Source organism: Colias croceus, chromosome 11, assembly GCF_905220415.1.
Source record: "Colias croceus chromosome 11, ilColCroc2.1".
NCBI lineage: Eukaryota > Metazoa > Arthropoda > Insecta > Lepidoptera > Pieridae > Colias > Colias croceus.
Window position 1 is genome coordinate 6,137,249 of NC_059547.1, and position 22,848 is coordinate 6,160,096.

Genomic DNA, 22,848 nt, shown 5'->3' on the forward strand with positions numbered 1-22,848 from the left:
CCATAAAATCACAATAAAACTCATAATTCTAATAAACTATGCATGAAGAAAATACATTATCATCTTCGGAGGCTCGGGGAATATGACAGTTGCCGAACAGTGACGAATTTTTCTATGCGCATTATCAGTTTGGGAGTACTGTATATACTTTGGAAATCCTGCCAGATTGATAAGAGATAAAATGCTGTAGTTATCTATCATTACCTACAGGCGTAGCCTTTTGTCTGACGGTCAACGTTGTATGTTTTAATAATTTATTTTTCTTTTCCTCTTTAAGAAGGACATTATAGCGGTCATCGGTTTAATTAATGCAATAAATAATACATTTAATACTATTCTTACTTTTCATTACCTACTTCTAAAATAATTATAAAAATAGTAGGTAAATAGAAATTTCATATTTTTACATTAATTTTGAACGTTTTATTTCCAATGCTAACCTTAAAAATCCAACAGATACCTCACCTTGCTTGCTTAGGACAAAAAGATTGGGAATACCTATTTACCAAAAATATATTTTATCGTATTAGGTACTTAGGTAGTCTACTTACCTATAATCTATCTATTTTTTTATCGACTGAATTGAAATCTATCTATTTTTTTTATAGAGATGGATGGAACTTTTGCAAATCTAATTTAATAATAAATCATATTTTATATTTTAAATTAAATTCGCTACAACTTATATTAATAACTAATCCGTTTTTGTTGCTAAAGATTACGTTAGGGAATTACCTACGAGGTCGTGACTGCAAGATGCTACCCGTATGTGAAAATAACAAACTGGGTTTATGGACGGGAAAATACGCATTACCTTTTAGAACGACCGTAATGATTATTTGAAAATGATTAGTTTGCAAAAATAACTTTGAGTAAATTATTTATTGTAGGTATGTGTTTATATTACAGCCAACTGGTTCAGTTGATTCATCATCAACAGTCTAGGCTTATTATAGTTTTACTAACTGCATGTATGATATCCAGCCCTATAATAAAATAGCTATTTGGATCTAGTACATCTACTTAATTATTTACCTAGACTAAAATTTAGACGCGAATGTATTTTGCTCTTACATTATTCCTCAGAATTTGCTTACCTAGGTACGTTTTATTCAAGGTTTTATTCAAAAATGAAGAAATCGAAGCAAGGTATGGATGATGTTATGATTGACCCGAGCAATTTAAACAATAAAACATCGTAATTATTTTGAAATTTGATACAGATAATTTTTTAATTTGTTCTTTAATTATTTGTATACTTATTACGTGAATGTTATAAGCCAGTCAATTCAGATATGGAAACGCAGTTTCCTCAAACATGTCATCATCATTTTTCTTACAAAGGATTTCATTTGAATACAATCCGCACCATCTGTATGAAAACTTTTCAATGGAACTTACGAAATGACTTACAGCTCGTACCTACTATAAAGGCTCACTTTATGCTATGGCTCTTAGTATCCCTGAACATAAACTGTATGGGGACTTTCTAGAAAATACCACTAATAACCTTAGAATGTGGACTAATCCTTCACACTAACAGTTTCGCGTGTGTTTATGAGCGATGGAAATCTTGAAAAACTTTAGTATTAGGTGGCTTACACAGTAGGTACGTATCACAGTACGTATGCTTATTTGGTTGCTCTACCATAATGATTTTTTAAACATCAGAGTTGGTGAAAAAAAGATAATTGTCTCTAAATAATTCCTATGCTTCTTCGCCTCAAACGACTCAAGTGCGCCGTCAAATAAAAATATATATTTATTTTCGTATTTCATTTTTGCCATATTTAATTACTGTAACCACAAGATTGACGGTTTGTTTGTAGACCGGGAATACAGAAAACTATAATTGGTACTCCATCAATCATTATCATATTCGCAATCTTTTTTTAGAAGTGTGTTATAAAATGTATGAAATGATAATTTTTAATAACCAATGTACTTATGATTATAATTTTAAAAATAGATTTGCACGAATTTACAATATACAGCTGATACAAAAAATAGTGAATGTGAACAATAAAATATAAATCTTAATCAATCTAAGTCAGTGTATTTTTTATAAAGAAATAATCTATATTCAAATTCTTTCGGTATTATTGAACTAAAATAATGCGGATATGAATAACATAATGCTAAAACTTGAAATTGCATTGGCTGCGTCTCGCCGGCTGATATTACAAAGGCTAATAAAAATATTTTCGCTGCTACACTTAGTAGCGAGAATTTTTATTTAATGTTTAGAGGAAATGCTCGTATGCAGTATTTTAAGAACCGCAAATATAAAAGCTTTTTGGCGTTATTTCTCTGTACAAAAGCTGTCCGGAATCGGTCACATAATGCACAGAATACTTATATGTGTAGTAGCTAAAGGCTAAATGCAGCTAAATGTATAATTTTCGTAACAAGTAAATAAATAGATATTAAATTATATAAAAAAAAACAGATTTTTAAAAATAAGCAGATATTGTCTATGTCATTTATTACAATATCTAAGAGATTATTTCATATATTTTAAGTTCACAGAAACATGTACGTATGTTACGATCGCATATAATTTATTATATTTGTTTTTTTATAAGTGAGAAAATTCGTCACTACCAACTGGCCGACTTTGGTTACAAAATTCTTTATTTTTATTAAAAAATTGAGCATTTGAGTTTTTTTAATCCATACTAATATTATAAATGCGAAAGTAACTCTGTCTGTCTGTCTGTTACTCAATCACGCCTAATATACTGAACCAATTTGCATGAAATTTGGTATGGAGATATTTTGATACCCGAGAAAGGACATAGGCTACTTTTTATCCTGGAAAAACGACGCTATCCCGGAAATCCCACGGGAACGGGAACTATGCGGATTTTTCTTTGACTACGCGGGCGAAGCCGCGGACGGAAATCTAGTTAATCATAAAGTCGTTTTTTCGCTTAGACTTAGCTTTTGTCATTATCTTGAAATTTAATTTTATGTTACATATTGTCTGTGCATAAAAGTCACTTTCAACTTCTATAAATAGATTAATTAAATAGTGTTATTGCAGTTAATTTTAAAAGTACGGAACTGTTGTATAGTATATTATTTGACAAGAGCTCAACACATTTGTACTTGACGTCAAGTTGTGTTTACATGAATATATATTTTTTTGGAAAATCAATGTTCAAAAAATTTAATGTAGTACGAAGTCCATCAGGCATGTTTCTCTAAAAACCACTTAAGTAAGCTAACTTATGGAAGCAAAAATTATACTTTTAGATAAAATTTATTACTTACCTCTTTATGAATGAACTCTCACTAGGTATGCGCGATAAGGGTGTATGACCTTATCTTACCTACCTAGTGCCCTATCTTTTTTTATTATTATTTACAATATAGTACCTAATATTATATACGTTGGTTATGAGACAATATTTATGGAGGCTGAAAGAGGGTCAAATTTTATAGTGAATAAATATTTATCTACTAATTTAAACTACAAATTACACAACTCAACTCATTATAAAGAAGATTAACATTGAGAATAAGTGCCATTGTTATGATACTTATAACGGAAAACATAGCGCATTATGTTTATGGGGCTAAACTTTTATTGGGTAATAAAAATATGCAGATTTTCTTGAAGAAGACCCATACACAAGTACACACAAAAGTTACATTGTAGGTACCTACATAATAGTCGAAATAATAATTTAGAATCGTCGCGATCTACCATTTTCCACCTGTTTGGAAAGCAGTTTTTACAGACATGAGAGAAGAGCCGGCAACTCACTTTGTATAGCTCTTTTAAATCATGTCAATATTACAATAGATATGCACAGTAGAGTTTTGTAGTAGACGCAGTAGTGTGTAAGGTCTTGGTTTCTACTATCCGCAAGTTTCCTGCGACTTAGAGATTAAACCGTCAGATAGTTAAAATATTTCCTCTGCTATGAAATAATCCAAAATCAAATGCAACTTACGATGAGTCATTAGTCATTACGGATTCATTATCACTAATATGTATTATCTATCATTTTTTCATTCCAAAACCATTTATCAAATAGCGTACTTTTCCTTAAAAGTTGTTGCAATGATTCTACTTGAGTAATTTCATTATTTTTGTATCCGGCTATTGTTAATTGTATTTATGAGCCGCACAGAAGCCCAGTATTAGAACTCCGACATTCGCGTTGTCGGGACTTCTAACCCGTGTAAAATAAAAAAAAATAAAAATCGTAAATAAACCTCGAAGAAGTGGTCAAGGTTTATATTATAGCTTCAAATATCAGTGTGAGTTTATAGTGGAATTGCATTTAATATTTCAATTAACATAATAAACTAACTATTATACAAAACAACAATGCCACAAATAATATCTAATTACCAATGAATTATAGTCAATATATAGTGTGTACGACAATATAAATAAACTAGTTTTTTATATATGTGATAAGACAGACAGACATTAAGATTTTTATTTGAAAGGTTCTTAGGTGACCTGAACTTCCGCGTGTTTTATTTATAAAACAATAAATGAAAGGAGGTTGTACTTCATTTAGTTTGAGCAACTTTACGCATAAAATAACCGTCCCACAAATAAAATACGAGTATATTCGAGTGTTGGTGAAGTGGTGTAATGTGCATAATTTATGAACTATTGTATACTTATGGTGAAAAAATTGCTCAACTAAAATAACACAAACCCATTTAAACTAATTAAAATTTAATTTGAATACAACTACATAATTAAATTAGTTGCAGCTAGCATAAATTATGCGTTTTTTATACATTTTTTTAATTTATTGCTATGAATTAATTAAACAAAATATTTCACATTAAGAGTTTCCTCCATATAAATGAGTATTTATGCTTATGAATATCAAAGTCACAAAAAATCTGCATCATTCGTATCGGGTTACTGCGGCATACCTACCTACTTATCTAGTATATACGGCAAAGGTTCAAAGTTGAGGAACTTATTGTAAATTAAAATCGGTCTCTAAATGGGGTGAAGCTAATTTAGTCGGGTTCAACTCTTCAAAAACACAGGCTTGTCTGTTTACAGCTAAGCGCACTGGTTTCGGTCTAACACCTAGTTTTCAGAATGTGTCCTTGAACTTATCCAACGAGCTGGAGCTTCTAGGCCTTACACTCTCTTCTAGCCTGAATTTCAAGAGCTTCATTGAGTCCAAAGTACAAGTTGCAGCTAAGAAGCTCGGAATACTCTCTAAGGTGAGGGAGTTCTTCACACCGGAACAGCTCTTAAACCTATACAAAGCCCAGGTTCGCTCCGGTGTGGAGTACTGCTCTCATCTTTGGGCAGGGGCAGCTAAATATCAACTCAACGCTTTGGACTCCATCGAAAAACGAGCGATTAGACTCATTGGAAACGAATCCTTAACCGCATGCAAACTGCATAGTCTAGAACATCGTCGGAACGTAGCCAGTTTGGCGGTTTTCTACAGAATCTTTCACGGCGAATGTGCTGAAGAACTGCATAACCTGTTGCCAGCTGCTCCTTTTTATCATCGAGGGACTCGACGCCGGGCCGGTCTCCACCCTTATGTCATCGACATCCCACCCATACGCACTAAGCGTTTCGCTTCTTCCTTTCTTATGCGTACTGGTAAGGAGTGGAACAATCTTCCGGCTTCCGTTTTTCCCAGAAACTACAATCTGGATTTATTCAAGAGAAATGTGAATAGACACTTATTAGGCAAACATGCTCCATCCTAGACCACGCTTGTCGCTTTCCATCAGGCGAAGCGATGGTCAAATGCTTGCCTAATCCTAACTTAAAAAAAAAAAAAAAAAAAAAAAAAAAATAAATGAAAACAAAGGTCTCATTAGAGGATAATTCAGAAAATCGTACTCATAACGCACTATCTATATGGGTTGGATATTATAATAAGTATTGGGGCGTGTTTCATCACAGTCCGAACTCGTCTCGCAGTGGAGTCACTCGTTTATTTATTGTGATTTTATCGTTATTAAGGAATAAAAAAAATCGTAATTTATGCATGCGCAATTCCGCGTTTTGCGCTATTAAACCAAGTGATAGAGGTTTTGTGTACGTCAAGGTATGTTCATTTTTTTATTAATTTTTATTGGTAGATGCGGTAGATGGAACACAAACGTGATAGATATACTTTTCGATCTATATTATATTATTCCTAAAAAAGTCTTATTTAATTTAGGAATGAGTATCTACTTAATTAAAATTTAAACGGTTATTTTAAAAACAAGACGATACTCAACCAAAAATTTATACTAAAACTAATTTCATTATAGATTTAATCAATTATTTCATCTTAAATTGATCATTTGGAATGGGTATTTTTTATCCTACGCCTTTTCTAAATTTTTATTTCATCTAAATTACTACTCTAACTTTAAGCTACTAACAAATCTTTACTCATCAATATAAATTATTGAACTTTGTTTGAAATCTATGAAGCATCCATCAGAAGCAAATAATTTATTTAAATTTTAAAGAGAGGACACACCTCCAATTTGCATTAATTACCGAAATAATCAAATGATGTCATTCACAGCCAACAAGAATCTAACATCTATATGTAACATATTCATTCTTAAATTATTAAAGTAATAAAAATATTTAAATATTAATTTTATATCATACCGATCCTTGTCGTCACATTTCATAGAAAACCGGTCAACGGATTAGCGCATCAATGTACGTAATATCTACGTATAAATTATTATTTTTACACGTTTCAAAATGCCGCGGGATATAGCATAATTTGCCATTGATAAATATGAGAGATTCGAAACACTTTACCGAATTTTTAAAGCTCAAATTTTTCATTCATCATCATGCATTCTTATAAAATAAAATACAAATACATAATTTTTAATAAGTTTCAAGTATTCGTTATTATTTTATACTTGTTAAAAATATATTACTGAAAGTACAATAATATTAAAATACCAGTTCACCAAAGTAATGGTAACACCAACATGGGCTTTTCCAGTCTTCAGTTTTACTGTACTAACCACAAAAGTAATGATAATTATTATTCTCGGTAGAGCCAACTTTCGTTCAAAAATTAATGATACGAACTCAATATAACCTACAATTACCTAAGCAACGATTATTTACATACCTTATAACAGTTCTCGTTCTTTTTCGTATGTTTTTTTAATTAACAAAAGCATATTATGGTAACAGAATTAGATTTTTTAAACAGAAAAATATATAAGAAGTTACAAGAATAACTTTAATTATTATTTTTATATTTTAAAACGTTTTACAAACTCAGATTAAAAGGCTGAATATTGACTCAAATAAATAATCTATTCATTCTAATATTAAATATTAGGATAGGCTATTAATAATTATATTTAACTTAAGGTTTTAATTAAACCTTACTATGTCTCACGAAGTGTAGGTAACATACCAATCTTACGCATCCACCATGACGTATATTACCTATTTACCTGTAAATATGAAAAATATAACCAATAGGCTATTAATTTTGAATTGTAATACATATAGACTACAAGCCCGCATAGGAAAAAAATATGGGTCAAATGAACCACCAGGGGACATATCTAGAACGATAGAAGAGCATAAAATAATAAGATTCATCACTATGCCGTCACTTGTAAGCTGTCCAACTGAGTGCAGATGAGAATTGAAAAGTACAGGTAGACTCGGTAAATTTTGGTCATATATTTTTGTACGGCATTCTTAACCATCGATAGATCCATTAAAAATAATAAGAAACCGCTCAGTGCCGTACAAAAATGGTGGTCCACAAAGTCGGAATTTTTATTTAAATTCCGAGAGTTACCGAGGGTAAATTTGGTCATTTGACCATGTACGGCATCTATGTCATACTATGCCTATACTGCTTTTAATCCATTATTCCGCAACGCCGTACAAAAATCATGGGGACAAGGGGAAAAAATCGAGAGTTGCAATCCCCTCTCTTTCCCCACTCCAGGGGGTCATTTGACTAAGTACGGCTTCGGTTCCAAAACATTATCTAGCACTCAAAAGTACTATTAAAAGCAATGCCGTCAAAAAATAATTGTTCTTTTAAATGTATACCAATAATCATCTTAATTTCATCGAATTCTTGATATAAAGAGCTGTAAGGTCATTTGACCCTGTACGGGAACTTTTTTTTAAACATGATATTGTAAAATTAAATTGTTGTATAGTATTGCCGTTCAAAAGAAACCGTTCTAAAAAAAGTTATAGAGAAATGCAAAAACAGAAATTTTGTAAAAGTTTAAACATCGTAGATTAATGAAATATAATAGTTTTCTACACTTTATTCGTTGTTTTAAATAGTATTAACATAGATAAATTAGGAAAAAACGATGCCGTACATTTTTGTGCAGACTACATCTTTTAGGCTGATGAAAGCGACGAAAGCTACAATTTTAAGGGTGCTTTATGGCCATTTGATACAGTACGGCATTAAAATATTTTTACCCAACTACGGCAAAGCAAAAGGAGGGTTATGATTTTGACAGGTCATGTATGTATGTTCATCTATTCCCTCGTAACTTCTAAACTACTTATCAGAATTCGACAAATGACATATCATTAGAAGCGTCTGAATTGTTCACTGGATAACCAGCGACCAGCTAGCTAAAGGCTATATGGGGTTTCACAAAATCTAATGTGGCGCTCTCTAGCGGACAAAACATACAGAGTAAAAAATAAAGTTAAGATAAATATACCGTGTTTGGTATCATTTGAAAGCGCTTTACTTGTACATTTTGAATATTACTAGCATTTGCTTGTGACTTTACCTGAATTCATGGGCTGATTGCATATAATTCACATCTTTTCGTTCATAGCTTCTTTATTAGTTCATCAATTTAACGGAGTCCATTCCACCTGACTGGTGATAACTAAACACCTCGAGCTTCTTAATATTAATGTATATTTATATTTTATTATCAAAATATAAAGCAAACATTTCGTTATATGGATTTTTTTCTTTTTCAGATTTTTCCCCTTTGAACCAACGAAAATGTACGGCACATGAAAAAATATTATCTATGCATAAAATACTTTAAAAATAAATTTATTTCGTGTTGTGTCAAATGACCCCCTGGAGTGGGGAAAGAGAGGGGATTACAACTCTCGATTTTTTCCCCTTGTCCCCATGATTTTTGTACGGCGTTGCGGAATAATGGATTAAAAGCAGTATAGGCATAGTATGACACAGATGCCGTACATGGTCAAATGACCAAATTTACCCCCGGTAACTCTCGGAAATTAAATAAAAATTCCGACTTTGTGGACCACCATTTTTGTACGGCACTTAGCGGTTTCTTATTATTTTTAATGGATCTATCGATGGTTAAGAATGCCGTACAAAAATATATGACCAAAATTTACCGAGTCTACCTGTACTTTTCAATTCTCATCTGCACTCAGTTGGACAGCTTACAAGTGACGGCATAGTGATGAATCTTATTATTTTATGCTCTTCTATCGTTCTAGATATGTCCCCTGGTGGTTCATTTGACCCATATTTTTTCCTATGCGGGCTTGTAGTCTAATACATTACAATTACTTATAGGTAATGGGGCTCAATAGAGATATAAAAATACGTTTCTTCTTCATTATAGTTGCATATCACAAAAATCATAGTAATTATTATTAACTAAAAAAACTAATGATTTTTACAGAATATATATATAAAATAAAGCTTGTTGGTGAACGTATTTTTAGTCGAAGTAGATGTTTGAGTTAGTTAAAATAGATTCTAATTATGCATGACGAAATACTCGTTCTAACTTCTATAAGTATAAAAATACAATTTTTAAATTACTCAAATTATATATACGTTCACAATAATTATAGGCGTGGTTACGTTTTTACTTACCGTTAAACTATACTATATGCTTGTAAACATTGGTTCAATGAGCAGATAATGTAATTTATAGAATTGCTCTGGACAACAATCTCTTTAATCACGGAAGTTATTTTTCAAACAATCTACAAAGCTTACAATATTAACGTTACTTTTATAACATAGAAAGTTGCAAAACAAATTGATCGGTGAAATGAGAGAAATCAGATAAAAAACTCCATTAGTCACAGAAACATAGGCCGGAAAAGCGACCGTTAGCCGGTGTAAGTAATTAATTTTTTGCAATTTAATACACTTTGCAATGTTAGATGTAAAAGTATTGTATGTTATTTAATTAATAAGAAAATCGATTTAGCGGTATATGACTATAAAATATAGCGTTATACATATCTCGAACACTTTTATAACATAGCATTTATCTTAAAAAATAATGAATCGATGTTTTGCATTTCTCACGATAAAATCACAATAAATGAATTAACATTTCTAATGTAAAGTGAATATTTCGATAAATAAATTTATCCATTTAACACCAAAAATTACGTCATTTACATTAATTCAAAGAAAATGTAGAGCCAAGGTTTGATTATATTAACGGAGAAAGTATTTTTCAAATGTTAACGCATATACACACATACAACAGTTAAATAAATTGTGTATTTTTAATATATTTGTGATGAATTATTATTATTTTTCTTGTTGTCCATTTCATGGACATTATATTGGAGAGGGCGCTGACTCCTGGCATACGGGTTTTCCTAGTGGGAATAAGCGACATTTTCCTACTATTAAATTAATGAACAAAATTGTCAAAATGAATTTTATTTTTTAAAAGTAACATAAAGATCATTTTATCGTGTCAATGATATTTTAAATGTCGTCTCAAAACAACGACATAATGTGAGGTAACTAAATAAAAAGAGCTACGTTTACAACAATGATTATGTATTATTATTTTACAATATAACAACCATAGCAAGTTCAATGTCACGAAGTCGTTTGTAACCATCGTATATACGATCAAGACACGGATGAGCATTCAATTTTCTTCCAACGACTAATTTATTCTACCCATTAAAAGAATACATGGTCACGACATCTTTAGCAATAGAGAAAAACAGGCTTTTGTTTTGAAATAACAATCATCATCTACAACTTAGGTATCAATATTTTCCTGTAGTTGCATGTTTGTGTTCGGGGTTGGGACAGTGGCTTTGAATCAGTGTGTAATTTGGGTCAAAAGTGCGGGCAATTCGTCGCTTTCTCAAAAAAAGTGAAGTGAAAATCTGAAACCTTTTTTGCACATAAAATTTAATTGAATTATCTTATTCGGTGACCAATGATTATAATGTGTTTATTTTAGATTAAATAGAATTAAGCCCACTTGGTATAGCTTATTATAATAAGCATCAAGTAATTTATTTATTAGCTGACTCGTGTAAAATTTTGTGTTAGCAAACTTAATCATCGTTTTACTGACCACCTGCAACTTTCATTTAATTTTAATCCAATATTAACCAAAATGGTCCAGCCATTCTTGAGTTTAAAGTTGACATACGTTCAGCCATTAATTTTATATGTGTATGAAATATAAAATAATTCGTCATGACATTATATTTCATCAACCACAATTATAGAAATGGTAATTGTTATTTTAATTTAATTAGGTATATATTTATCAAATTGTTATCTCTATGAGTTCAATACCTGTACAAATGGAGCAATTACGGAAACTTGATTGCTTCGAAATTTCAGTACATTAGGGTTCTCAAATACCTAAATGAAAAAAAGGTTTTTTAATAATACATAAATTACATAAATTATTTTTAATAATACTTTCTGTAAATAATAAACCGTTAAAGCAAGATCCCTTCAAGATCCGGATATTCGTTTTCGATTTTTTTAAAGATGCGTAGAAGATAACCTGTCGTATTTCCTTCTATCGAAAAGTAATAATTGATATCATCAAGACGGATATTCTTTTGGAATTTAGAACCAGTATTTATGACCAAAGATTAAACTCTCTAATCATTTATCTACGTCTATATGATATCTCTAAACTTACTTTACAAAAAAAATTGTGCGTGTACTAGTGTACACACGTAAGAAGTGAAACTTCTTTATTCCGTTATTTTTCAAAAAATAATTTACTAGGTAAAATATATATTATAGGTTTAAATATGCAACTTTACAGAAATACGTCGAATCACGCGCGGTAGGGATTAGAAAAAGATGGCGCGTAATGGAAAAATGTCACGCGTAACGAAAAAATATTACACTAAAATTTTTTTCAACCCCGATAAAGAAGTTTCACTTCAAAAAAAATAATACGTTGCGTATTGGGAACCTTCGTAATTTTTGGAACTTTAGAACTGAAAACATATAATGCCATTTTCAAGTAAAATTTAGGTATAAATAACAATTATAAGAACATTGTTTCGTGTTTTCGTGTTATTTTAAAACAAGTTAGCGAAGACATGTTGCTTACAAGGAGAATTACTATTTCTTAAAGTTATAAATTAGCTTGGTTCAGAGAAGTTGTAAGTTTCTTTTATTTTTTATTAAAGAAGTCAAAAGTTGGTTTTTTTTTTGTTATCTATTTGAATAACCAAAACCTACATCGAGAATAAATAACCGTTAGAAATTAAAAAGACATTCGCCGTCAGTTGTTGTGTGAATCTGTATATTCTTACACGTGTTTTAAACTGTTTTCTACTGTTCTTCTACGTATTGGTTTTCCTTGGTTTTCCACGGAAAAACATTTTTAAACTTTAATATTTTTAACAGATGTTGTCAATTCAAGTGAAGTCAGTATTTAAAATCTAGAGAATCAGTTCAATACAGTTATATTAGCACTAGCGGTCCGCCCCGGCTTCGCCCGTGGTACATATTAACGTTTTCTCTACATAAGAACCATCCTCGTACTTCAAGGAATATAATAAAAAAAGAATTATCGAAATCGGTTCAGCCGTTCTCGAGTTATGGAATTACAACGAAAAGTGGCATTGATTTTTATATATTAGATTAATTATTACTATTCGTCATAAGAAAAACAAATACTTTTACCTTAACTGTATATTTGAGGATATAAATGGATATGGACCCATTTTATCATAATATTGAGCTCATATAGATATAAAATTTATAATCTAAAGTGTTTGTGGAATGTATCATTAGCGTATATATAAGAAAAAGATATCAATTTCATCTTAGGTCATACTTAGTCTGATTATAGATCAGACTGCTAGAAGTAATACGACATAATAATATTCGAAAAATTAAGTGAGTGAATTATAGGAAAGTGTTTATGGCACAACGAATTTGCTTGATACAATAATACTTCCAAATAAAAACAAAAAATTGCTTTAAAAAATAAATAAAACTAATACGAAATGACTTCGAGGGACTATTATTATCAAGACAGGACGTGCGGTCAACTGTTAAGACAGTACGGTAAGGTACTTTTCATAAAAACGTAGTTTTTACTACTTTTTGTTCACGCTTCTTTGACTCGTGTACTATTTGGACGTTTGATTGATGTTTTCCTTATTAAGATAAATACATTCTCATTACGTATTTCTGTATGACTATGACATATAACTATATTAAACATCTTATATAACAATAAAGCTAATTAGGTATGTACAATGCACATTATAGTTAGTTACAACAAACACAAAAAATTTAATATATACTTGTACGTAATATTTTAGTGTGTATCTCAATAGAGAATAATATATTTGTGCAATTTATTCTAGTCATGCATACCTAAAATAAAAATGTTAAAAGATAGAGTTCGTAATTACCATAAAACCACAATTTTGTGATTAGGTACATAATATTTTGTTTTCATTATTGTTAATTCAAATTACTTAAATATAATATGGTCTTGTAATTTTGAGTATGATGACTCGATGATCAAGATGACTTTAAGAGAACCATTATAGGAACTTGCAATCTAATATTGTAAATCCACACTTATTTAATCTTTGTTGTTCCAGATCCCCACCTTTTAGACATATATAAGGCTGAAATGAGTTACGGTATACAGAGGTTCTTTTTATTATCATACTGCCTGGCATGTTGCTGGCCAGGAATAAGAGCCAAAACTGGTCTGAGAATAGTACGACAATGGGCGGAGTTAGATTTCGAGTTTCCAAGCGAAGCGGTGCGACAAATAGCGGCAGAACGGCAGTTCTATGTACCTGGCAATTCAGTTCCTATCGACGTTGATGTACAATACAGACAAAGTTAGTATGGTTTAATTTTGCAAGGTTTTTTTACAGATAATGCAAATGATGTAATTTAAGTACTTCACCTTATAGACGATAAGAAGAATTCGTTTGCAGGAGGGCATTACATTTTATATGGTATCGAGCTTTCGCATTGGAATTTACATTTTTAATATAATTGTGCGGTTTGGCTTAGTGTCTGGCTCGAAGACTAAAAAATTGAATAGCTCTATGGTAGAGCGAAATTCTTCGGCTGGTGAAATACCGCAATGATTAGATATGTAGGTACGTATTTATTCATAAATAATTTTGTTTTATACTTCAGGTCCAGAGAAATCAAGAATATTCGTAACGCTACCTCGGTTCGATGTCGGTCGGCCCGTCACACTCGGCGTGGTTGCTGAAGACGGTCGAATCCGTGGATATCCAGATTATTCCTGGCACGACAATCAAGGAATCAACTGTGATGGCCTCACATCCGTATTCAGAGTGGCTGTATGTACTCACAGCGTTATACATTAATAATACGAATAATGATAAAAAATCTAAGCTATCTAATCTATCTACTTCCTAACAAAGATTATGTTTTGATTTTAATCTTCAAAGATTTTTTTGCTTACCCTTTAGAATTAATATTTGCAACTCATAATATGGTTTTTCTGTACTTGTCAATGTTTGTTCTCAATGCTTCACAAATACTTGGAAACTACACTTTAAATTTTTCTTCACCTTAAATGACTAAGAGTCAATAACCTCTAGTGGGCAATAAGTTCTAACGAAAAATCAATATTTTGTGTAAATATTACTTTGATTATGGGTTTATTTTTAAAAACATCGTTGTGGGTAACAAAAATTTATTTGAACTAACATTTAAAATAAGAACTAGGAAATGAAACCAGTTTTTTCGCGAGAGCAGTTTTGAATTTTCGTGTGTTTTAAAATTAACCTATTGAAATGCTCATAGCTAGACTGTTCTTTACGTAGAGTTAATAGCGCGAAATATACGAGTATGTTTTCAAAAAAATCACTAGTAAATTTGGTTTAATATGAATAAGAAACTATAACATATATAATGTTATAGTTATACATATATAGGTAACTAGCTTTCCGCCCGCGGCTTCACCCGCGTTTTCAAAGAAAAACCCGTTCCCGTAGGATTTTCGGGATAAAACCTATCCTATGTCCTTTCTCGGGTATCAAAATATCTCTATACCAAATTTCATGCAAATTGGTTCAGTAGTTCAGGCGTGATTGAGTAACAGACAGACAGAGTTACTTTCGCATTTATAATATTAGTATGGATTATTTTTTTTTAACATTGATGCTTTTAGTGATCTATGTATAATTGTATAGCATCTGAAGTTGCGATTTTTTTCGCACTTAAATTGGCCCTTTCATTTTAATTATTGTTATAATTTATCTCATTCACTTACTCAGTTTCCCTCTTACTATATTCTATAGTCAAAATATAATAATAAAGAACAATGAAATATATTAAAGGAACAACTGGTTGGAGTCATCATTGATCTCAGTGAACTATTGAGCAATGTAAAGTGATAATACACTACAACAAAACGTTAACTTCATTTATAACTACAAAATAAACTCGTAATTACTTCTCTATTAGAATATGCTAAAATATTCTGAAATATATAAGGTATTAAGCTTATAATATTTGCTAAGTTTGGTAAGAAATGGAGTTATGCGAGAAAATAAAAATCAAACCGTACCGGTTCTAAATATATCTCAATCGGTCTATACCAATTCTAATAAATTAAATAAAGTGGTGAAGTTACTATAGTCTGTAGGTATGCGAGTTTCTTGGTATTTTCTCATCTTTCAACTACAGAGTAGTTAGTTGGTAGAGAGTAGAGACCAATATTGAAAGTTGTTTAACCAGCAAATACCATAACATTTAACTATTACCTATATGTTACTCGAAAGGAAGTATTATAGGTATAGGCGAAAGTCTAAGATTTTTTTTATCCTGGTACAGTCAGTTCTCATAAAAGTATGTTTTATCCAGATTGACAAGTGTAACCGCCTATGGGTGATGGACGCAGGGAAAATCGGCGACATGCAAGTGTGCCCGCCACAGCTTCTAGCATTCGACCTTCACAGCGATCAGCTGATTTATCGTCACCGAGTGAACGCCTCCAATTATATCGCCACATCGCTTTTTATTACGCCTGTAAGTTGTATTTTATACCGCCAAATCGATTTTTATTACGCCTGTAAGTTTAATGATGTGTGTGCTCGAGTATTTGCCTTTATATATTAAAAGTTATGTTTGTGTGATGTTTTAGTTTTAGTTAAAGTTACAACATTAAGTAAACATCAATCCATAACATTAAATAAATTCTAATATTTAATAAAAAAATACTTTAACAGAGTCTCGTATCTAGTATAGATAAATTAATATTGGGTAGGTATATTAAGAACTATTTTTTTCTATCAGGTTGTGGACACAGGACGAGGACCAAGCGGTTGCATGAATACATATGTGTACGTAGCTGACGTCTCTGGTTTTGGTCTTCTCGTCGTGGATGTTGCCAATGATCGCTCTTGGAGAGTTACACATCGCCACTTCTTCCCTTATCCTAATCATGGGACCTTCACTATCGATGGTGAGTTCAAATTATTCTTTATTTGCTGCTGTTATTAGTTAGAACAAGGCAGCGTAACTCAAATACCCATATTAGTGATACGAAGCACTCACACAACCTTAGAAACCTTAGAAACATTAGGTAGGTTCGAATTTATTACGAAGTTGTATTACCAATTACATTATTACTAGAAAGCAATGTGATCTATTCCAGGGGAAAGTTTCGATTTGATGGATGGTGTACTCGGAATGGCACTATCACCTCCTCTCCCCGATGATGACAGATTCTTGTACTTCCACGCGCTTGCTTCTGTCACAGAAAACGTAGTCCGGACCAGTGTACTGACTAATGACTCATTTATTCAGAATTCTAATGCGGACCCTGGCTCAATCAGTGTAAGTTTATAAAACGTAACTAATTGAAATATGCTTGCAGAAGAATCATCTAAAATTTCTAGAATAACTAATAAACTCAAACTCAAACTCAAACTCAAATTGGCAACAATTGGCTATTTAATTTTATTTTATTTATTGAACATTTTTATGTAAATTGTACATATAAGTAAATAAAATATTTTAATTTAATTACTCATTCCAGGCGTTCCCCGAAAAAAGGCCAAACCAGTCAGCTGCCGAAGCAATGAATAAAGACGGTATTCTATTCTTCGGCTTGATGGAACCCCCGGGCATATGGTGCTGGAATTCTGCTACTGAATTCTCTACAAGAAACTTCTATCAAATTGCAATCAATAGAGAGACTTTACAATTCGCTAGCGGTTTAAAAATTGTGAACAATCTTAAAGGACAAGAAGAACTATGGATCCTTACATCTAGTTTTCAACGAGTAATGACTGGTTCCTTAAGGTCAGACAGAATAAATTATAGAATCCACGCCGAAAAAATCCCAACTTTATTGCAAAATTCTCCTTGTTTGATGCCCCCAAAGGATCGTACGACTGGCCAGCATGCCAATCTCATTACAGCAGACAGCCCAAAACATATCTTCAGATATGGAGTTGTAGCATTTCTTTAGAAATACAATCTATGTCTAATAAAATGCGGACCAGTTTTGTGTTAAATAATTGGCCATAAAGATTATTGTGTATTTGGAGACGTATTAATATAGTTTGTAAGATAATTAATAGTTATATAATAAATTATTAAAAAATATTATGGATTTTTATTTAAACAATCAACATTCCTCATATATGTAAGAATTGAAAACACTCAAACAGCTTGCTTTAAAATGTCTGTATACATTTGTACTTTCCTTGCAATGCTCATGTCGATATGTTTATCTTCAATACCGACAATCATACCTCCTATGATTGAGGAATCAATTTTTTCAGTTAGTTGAACATTTTTTCCTCCTTTTGTTAATTTTTTGAGAGCTTCCATGAGCGTTTTTCTAGTAGAGTCGTCCAGTGGTTTAGCTGTGATAACCTCACACCGAGCCTCGTTGCGATGAGCGACCATGACCGCAGAAAACATAGTTATCATTTTTCTGAGCATTTTCAATCTACCGTTCTCAGCTACGAGTGCGAGAAAATTGATAGCTGCTGGGGGCATACCTGTTCATAAAGTAATTTTATAGTAGGTATATTAAACAAAATAAATATAATTTTGATTTGGTGAAAAATAACTACCAACTTGTTCGCCAACTTCTTTCATCAATTTAGCCTTATCAGCTGATGAGATCATACTGGTCTCTACAAAGTCCACAACCTTGGGCTTTAGAAGTTCCTTTTGTAACGCTAGCAGATGTTTTTCAACTTGTTCTATTTGCTTCATTTGTAAAGCTGCACTATATAGAGCACTCACGTAGCGTCCTTCTATTCCTAAAATAATGAGGTGATATTTCAAATATATTGTACAATAAAAAAACTTGAATAATCTTTCATAATTACCCATTCCAAGCCTATAAGCCTATTCCATAGCTATTTCTTTACGAGAAAAAGTATTTTATCTATGTGATACCTACATATATAAAAATTATCCTTACCATAAACAGCTAAAGGTGTTTTAGTAGATTTTGCAGCCATACACATTGTTCTATTAAAAATGGGATAAAACGAAAATAATTTATTCATTTTATTCGAAGCTTTAATTATTCGTACATCTATTGCTTAGATTTGGCTTAGATCAATGCAAAGTCAATGTCATTTCTAAAGTTTGATATTTTACATTTTTATTGCACAATAAATGAGGATGTAATCTGATGAAGTTGTTAAAAAAAACACAGTGTATGTTTTCTTAGTTTTATCATAATTGTTATATTTGATTCAACAATTGAGTTTAAAAATATATTTCTGATTAAAATAAATGATCTTCGTAGCACTGTAACAATTTACTACGCTTTTACTACGGTAACTACATTTATACTAGTACGTCATATTGAAATGCTTGATCTGTTTCCAATAAAGCTCGGATGTACATAACAAGAGACCCAAGAGCCATGGCTGATGTTAAAGAGTTACACGCACCACCTTCAGACGTCGCTGCTTTCTTTATACGATATTCTTCCTAAAACAAAAAAAAATACATTTAATACTATCGATGACCATTCCCAAGGATATCTATTGAAATAGCCATGCTTAGGAAAACAAATAATATGTTATATTATGTGCTCCTACTTCTCTATCCTTTTTCGTTGACGTGGTTGCAGGACCAATAAAACCAGTTAATCTTAAAAATGGTTGACGATCATCTGAGTAGCAACCTTTCGGTTCCTGCCAGGACATTATTTTATTTATCCAACGAGGCTTTATAAACTCTCCATATCCTTCTGATGCGCAAAATAGAACTAGAAAAAGATAGGCAAAATTATATCGTATCACTAAACTTTTTGGAAAAGCTAAAATCGTCAAAGAAATTCATTTCCCATGTCATGAATTCTCATTTCTCGTGAAACTACGTCGCGTCGTACTTCGTGAAATCACTAACTTAACGACGAAAAGTAACTTACTCTGTTGCATGAACAATGTTTTGCTTCCAGGTGGGTGGTCCCATGCTTCAAGCGACTTCGTTTCTTTATAGATTTGGATGCATAATTTATAGATATTAGCGGAGATATCTACTCCTTCCATGCAGTCGAAAATTCTGGCTAGTGTCATGGCTCTAACTCTACTCGTTTGCTGGAACGCAAGGGCTGACCCTTGCATCAGCTGCGCTTGGCATTCTGTGGTCAACTCACAAGCACCTTCGGATTGTGTAGTTTGAGTTTCCATGGCTGATATTAGTAACTGCATAGTACAAGCATCTGAAAAAGTTAAAAGCTTCTAAATCGATTTGCTTCCCATCGTCGCTTATAGGAAAATCATTACAAAAAATTATCGACTACTGTGCTAAATTAATAATTTCAATTCTAATTGTAACACATGAAAATTGTATACTCAATCTTAAGACATTTCAGGAATAAAAATACAGAAATTACCAGCCGCTTTTCTACTGGGCATTTTGGTTCTAGCTTCTTGAAGGTATTGTTCAAAGTTGAATCTAAATGGCTTCTGCGTACCCATCGTCCCAATTGTCAATGGCTCAAATAATGATGATAATACATCCATATTGTCAAATATTGCTTTCGCTACTATTAAAAACAAAAAAGGGGTTAAATTTGTGTCCAAAGACGGTAAGTAATTCGAAGCTGATATTACAATAAAACCTAAGTATAATGATTATAAGTCTTATGAGGAAGGAGCGAATAATAATAATCAACGATGTCGTATTTTCTCAGGAGCAGCTTTATGCTCACTAGATATTAATGTAACCTGTGTAAGAAAATTATAATTATATTTCCAATGTAGAGCCAGAAATATACGATTTTTTATTATTATTTATACTAATTTTCTTTTAAATAATAATTATGTTGGTTAGATGATTAATGTGAAAACACATGACTATTATAAGTCAAACCACATACTCGATCATTGCACCTCGAAACACAAACAAAATATTTACCAAGCAAAAGCGCAAAGTCACAGTTAGATATTTCTTACGAAACTTCATGTTCATCTTATGAATACAAAACACATTACTGATTAAGAAATGTGTCCTTGATCCAGTGAGTTTGGTAGATTTATTCGTTAAATACTTCCAGTGCGTTACACTAACCATCTTATCTTTTAAATGTGCACGAGTTGTGAAACATAATATACATTGCACATTTTTAATACGTATTGCAATTTATAATGACCATGACATTTTTATTGGTTACATTTGATACTTAGGAATTTACATTTCACTAATGAAGTATTGCTTTGAGTATTGTGTACCTAGTGCTTTTATATATCTAGGTCTTAAAATACTATTGAAACAATATCAATTCTAATTGTTGCTAACACTTTTGTGTTAGTATTTTTATACAATCAAATTGAGAACCTCCTCCTTTTTTACAGTCGGTTGAAAAATCATACAAACCATATTCATAGTCCTTGCTTCGATACACTAAAGCCCCTATATTTGTCTTGTTCTGAATTCGATCCATGCGTCTAGTAAGATTTCTCAAATTTTCTTTCAATTTGATTGGAACGGATTTATCCAATTCATTTATTGTATATTCCAACTGACCTAAAATTATTGAATAAGTATTTTTTTTTCAGGAAATTAAACAGGAAAAATGCTCACTTCCCCAAATGAGTGTTTTCGAATCTCGATGCATAACTCGATAAAAGAATAGAATAACTACAAACTCGTTAAGAATGTTTATAAGTAATTGTACAATTTCACCAAAATAAAATAATTATCTTATTCGACATTTCATGATTCTCTTGGTATATGAAACAAGTAGGTAATATAATACCTTCGTATTAAGTATCTATTAACGCAATAATGTAAATAGAGCTATAAAAATATGATGAATATGTTGCGTTTCATGATCTAGTAAGATACTTTGCTCGTGATTGATCCATATTTGAAGAAAAAAGTTGAAACATATATTAAAATTTACATAGGTACAATAAAAAGTCTATTGGAGAAAATAATTTGTCTCTATGCAAAATTTGTTATTACATATTTTTATATTTTAATAAAAATATTAGCTAGTAGGTATGTATAACGTCTTTGTAAACGTAAATATGTTTAAACTGCAAATTACTATTATAACTTCCAGGTTGTGTTTTAATATAAATTTCATAAGTATCTGATAATCATCTATAACGAAATTGATCTATTATGCTTGCGTGATTACAATTAAAAATCATCCTTTCATGTTTCTGATGAAATAGTTTTGCGCAACATGGCCCAGCTGCTAAAATTATACAAAACATAATTATAAGGTCATACTTATAATTAAAAACTGCAATTGCACTATAAATTCAGATTTTGTACAATTATATTTTTTATTGTTTGTATGTGTGATCTTTATCTGTTAAAAAATAAATTATATACCTGTAATGATATGAAATACATAGGTAGAATGAAAGAATTAATTTTTTTTATCTATAGTTTACCTCTGGCTTTTCCAAGTGCAATGTACCATTCTGGGTCTTTCGATGGCTTCCTTTCGTAAAACTCAAGTAACTTATCCAACGTAATTGAAATTCTATACACTTTTGGGACATTGTAGATAAAATCTTGGGTATCGAAATACGGATAGATGGCGTCTGTAACACCTATTAAAACAAACAATGCGATGTACTCTCCGAACATTTTCTACTACAATTGCTTTTAGAGAGTGAAATGTTTTTCGTCGTAAAAATCCGGCAAAAGCCACTCGGTTGTTCTTGATTGGGTCGTGCAAGTAACCATTAACGTCCTATCGGAGTGTACCAAGTTGAGTACAATTAAGGCGACTGGTCGTTATAATATAATCGTCCAGGAACAAGATATTAGAAATTATTCTTGATTAACAGCGCTAACAGCAGTAAATTGACTTTCCTTTACATTAATACCGCCATTTAATATTCATTTAATTGCATTTCAACTGTATTTCTAGAAATTAAAAGTTCTACACAGCTGTATAGTTGTACTGCAATCGTTGTTCTCAATAAAATCATATTATTGTATGTCCAAAATTATAGTAATAACGTAATTTGTTACAGAAAACTTCACCATAGACATTAGCCCAAATAACTACTACAATGATTTCGCACAATAGATCAATCTCATTTGTTATGGTTGACGATTATAGTTATTTCAAAATTGCTTTTTAAATAAAACGTTACCATGT

The 22,848-nt window shown here is 31.4% G+C and overlaps 4 protein-coding genes across 6 annotated transcripts; 2 read left to right on the forward strand and 2 right to left on the reverse strand.

Annotated features, from left to right (window-relative positions):
• Nucleotides 1-1,130: 1,130 nt before the first annotated feature.
• LOC123695674 lies at nt 1,131-5,718 on the forward strand. Its single transcript, XM_045641579.1, has 2 exons — nt 1,131-1,149; nt 5,048-5,718. Exons 1-2 carry the CDS (start codon nt 1,131-1,133, stop codon nt 5,716-5,718), a joined length of 690 nt encoding a protein of 229 aa, XP_045497535.1.
• A 183-nt stretch (nt 5,719-5,901) lies between these two features.
• LOC123695337 (major royal jelly protein 1-like) lies at nt 5,902-17,852 on the forward strand. Of its 3 annotated transcripts, none has more exons than XM_045641164.1 (7): nt 5,902-6,062; nt 13,847-14,095; nt 14,403-14,572; nt 16,104-16,268; nt 16,536-16,704; nt 16,897-17,078; nt 17,281-17,852. In XM_045641164.1, the coding sequence occupies exons 2-7, from the start codon at nt 13,879-13,881 to the stop codon at nt 17,713-17,715; spliced, it is 1,338 nt and encodes a 445-aa protein (XP_045497120.1). In that variant the 5' UTR covers nt 5,902-6,062; nt 13,847-13,878; the 3' UTR covers nt 17,716-17,852. The 3 variants fall into 3 exon arrangements, with proteins under 3 accessions (XP_045497120.1, XP_045497119.1, XP_045497118.1); XM_045641163.1 differs by lacking the exon at nt 5,902-6,062 and adding an exon at nt 11,436-11,487; XM_045641162.1 differs by lacking the exon at nt 5,902-6,062 and adding an exon at nt 13,049-13,298.
• Nucleotides 17,809-18,777, reverse strand: LOC123695356 (ATP synthase subunit O, mitochondrial-like). Its single transcript, XM_045641186.1, has 3 exons — nt 18,685-18,777; nt 18,329-18,520; nt 17,809-18,253 (listed from the first exon to the last, which is right to left on the reverse strand). The coding sequence occupies exons 1-3, from the start codon at nt 18,770-18,772 to the stop codon at nt 17,910-17,912; spliced, it is 624 nt and encodes a 207-aa protein (XP_045497142.1). The 5' UTR covers nt 18,773-18,777; the 3' UTR covers nt 17,809-17,909.
• Nucleotides 18,778-19,058: 281 nt separating this feature from the next.
• Nucleotides 19,059-22,381, reverse strand: LOC123695622 (UPF0764 protein C16orf89 homolog). The gene is made up of 6 exons (XM_045641525.1): nt 22,130-22,381; nt 21,099-21,248; nt 20,116-20,268; nt 19,648-19,941; nt 19,316-19,485; nt 19,059-19,205 (listed from the first exon to the last, which is right to left on the reverse strand). Exons 1-6 carry the CDS (start codon nt 22,326-22,328, stop codon nt 19,059-19,061), a joined length of 1,113 nt encoding a protein of 370 aa, XP_045497481.1. The 5' UTR covers nt 22,329-22,381.
• Between the last annotated feature and the right edge of the window lie 467 nt (nt 22,382-22,848).

Excerpts from the sequence above, each read along its gene's own strand:
- LOC123695337 (XM_045641162.1), top strand. The coding sequence starts at position 13,238 with ATGACTTCGAGGGACTATTATTATCAAGACAGGACGTGCGGTCAACTG. Across the intron at positions 14,096-14,402 it reads TGATGTACAATACAGACAAA|GTCCAGAGAAATCAAGAATA; the intron begins GTTAGTATGGTT and ends TTTATACTTCAG. Across the intron at positions 16,705-16,896 it reads TGGGACCTTCACTATCGATG|GGGAAAGTTTCGATTTGATG; the intron begins GTGAGTTCAAAT and ends GATCTATTCCAG.
- LOC123695356 (XM_045641186.1), bottom strand. The coding sequence starts at position 18,772 with ATGAATAAATTATTTTCGTTTTATCCCATTTTTAATAGAACAATGTGT. Across the intron at positions 18,521-18,684 it reads AACACCTTTAGCTGTTTATG|GAATAGAAGGACGCTACGTG; the intron begins GTAAGGATAATT and ends TCATTATTTTAG. Across the intron at positions 18,254-18,328 it reads AGAAGTTGGCGAACAAGTTG|GTATGCCCCCAGCAGCTATC; the intron begins GTAGTTATTTTT and ends CTTTATGAACAG.
- LOC123695622 (XM_045641525.1), bottom strand. The coding sequence starts at position 22,328 with ATGTTCGGAGAGTACATCGCATTGTTTGTTTTAATAGGTGTTACAGAC. Across the intron at positions 19,942-20,115 it reads GCCCAGTAGAAAAGCGGCTG|ATGCTTGTACTATGCAGTTA; the intron begins GTAATTTCTGTA and ends TAACTTTTTCAG. Across the intron at positions 19,206-19,315 it reads CAACGAAAAAGGATAGAGAA|GAAGAATATCGTATAAAGAA; the intron begins GTAGGAGCACAT and ends TTTTTGTTTTAG.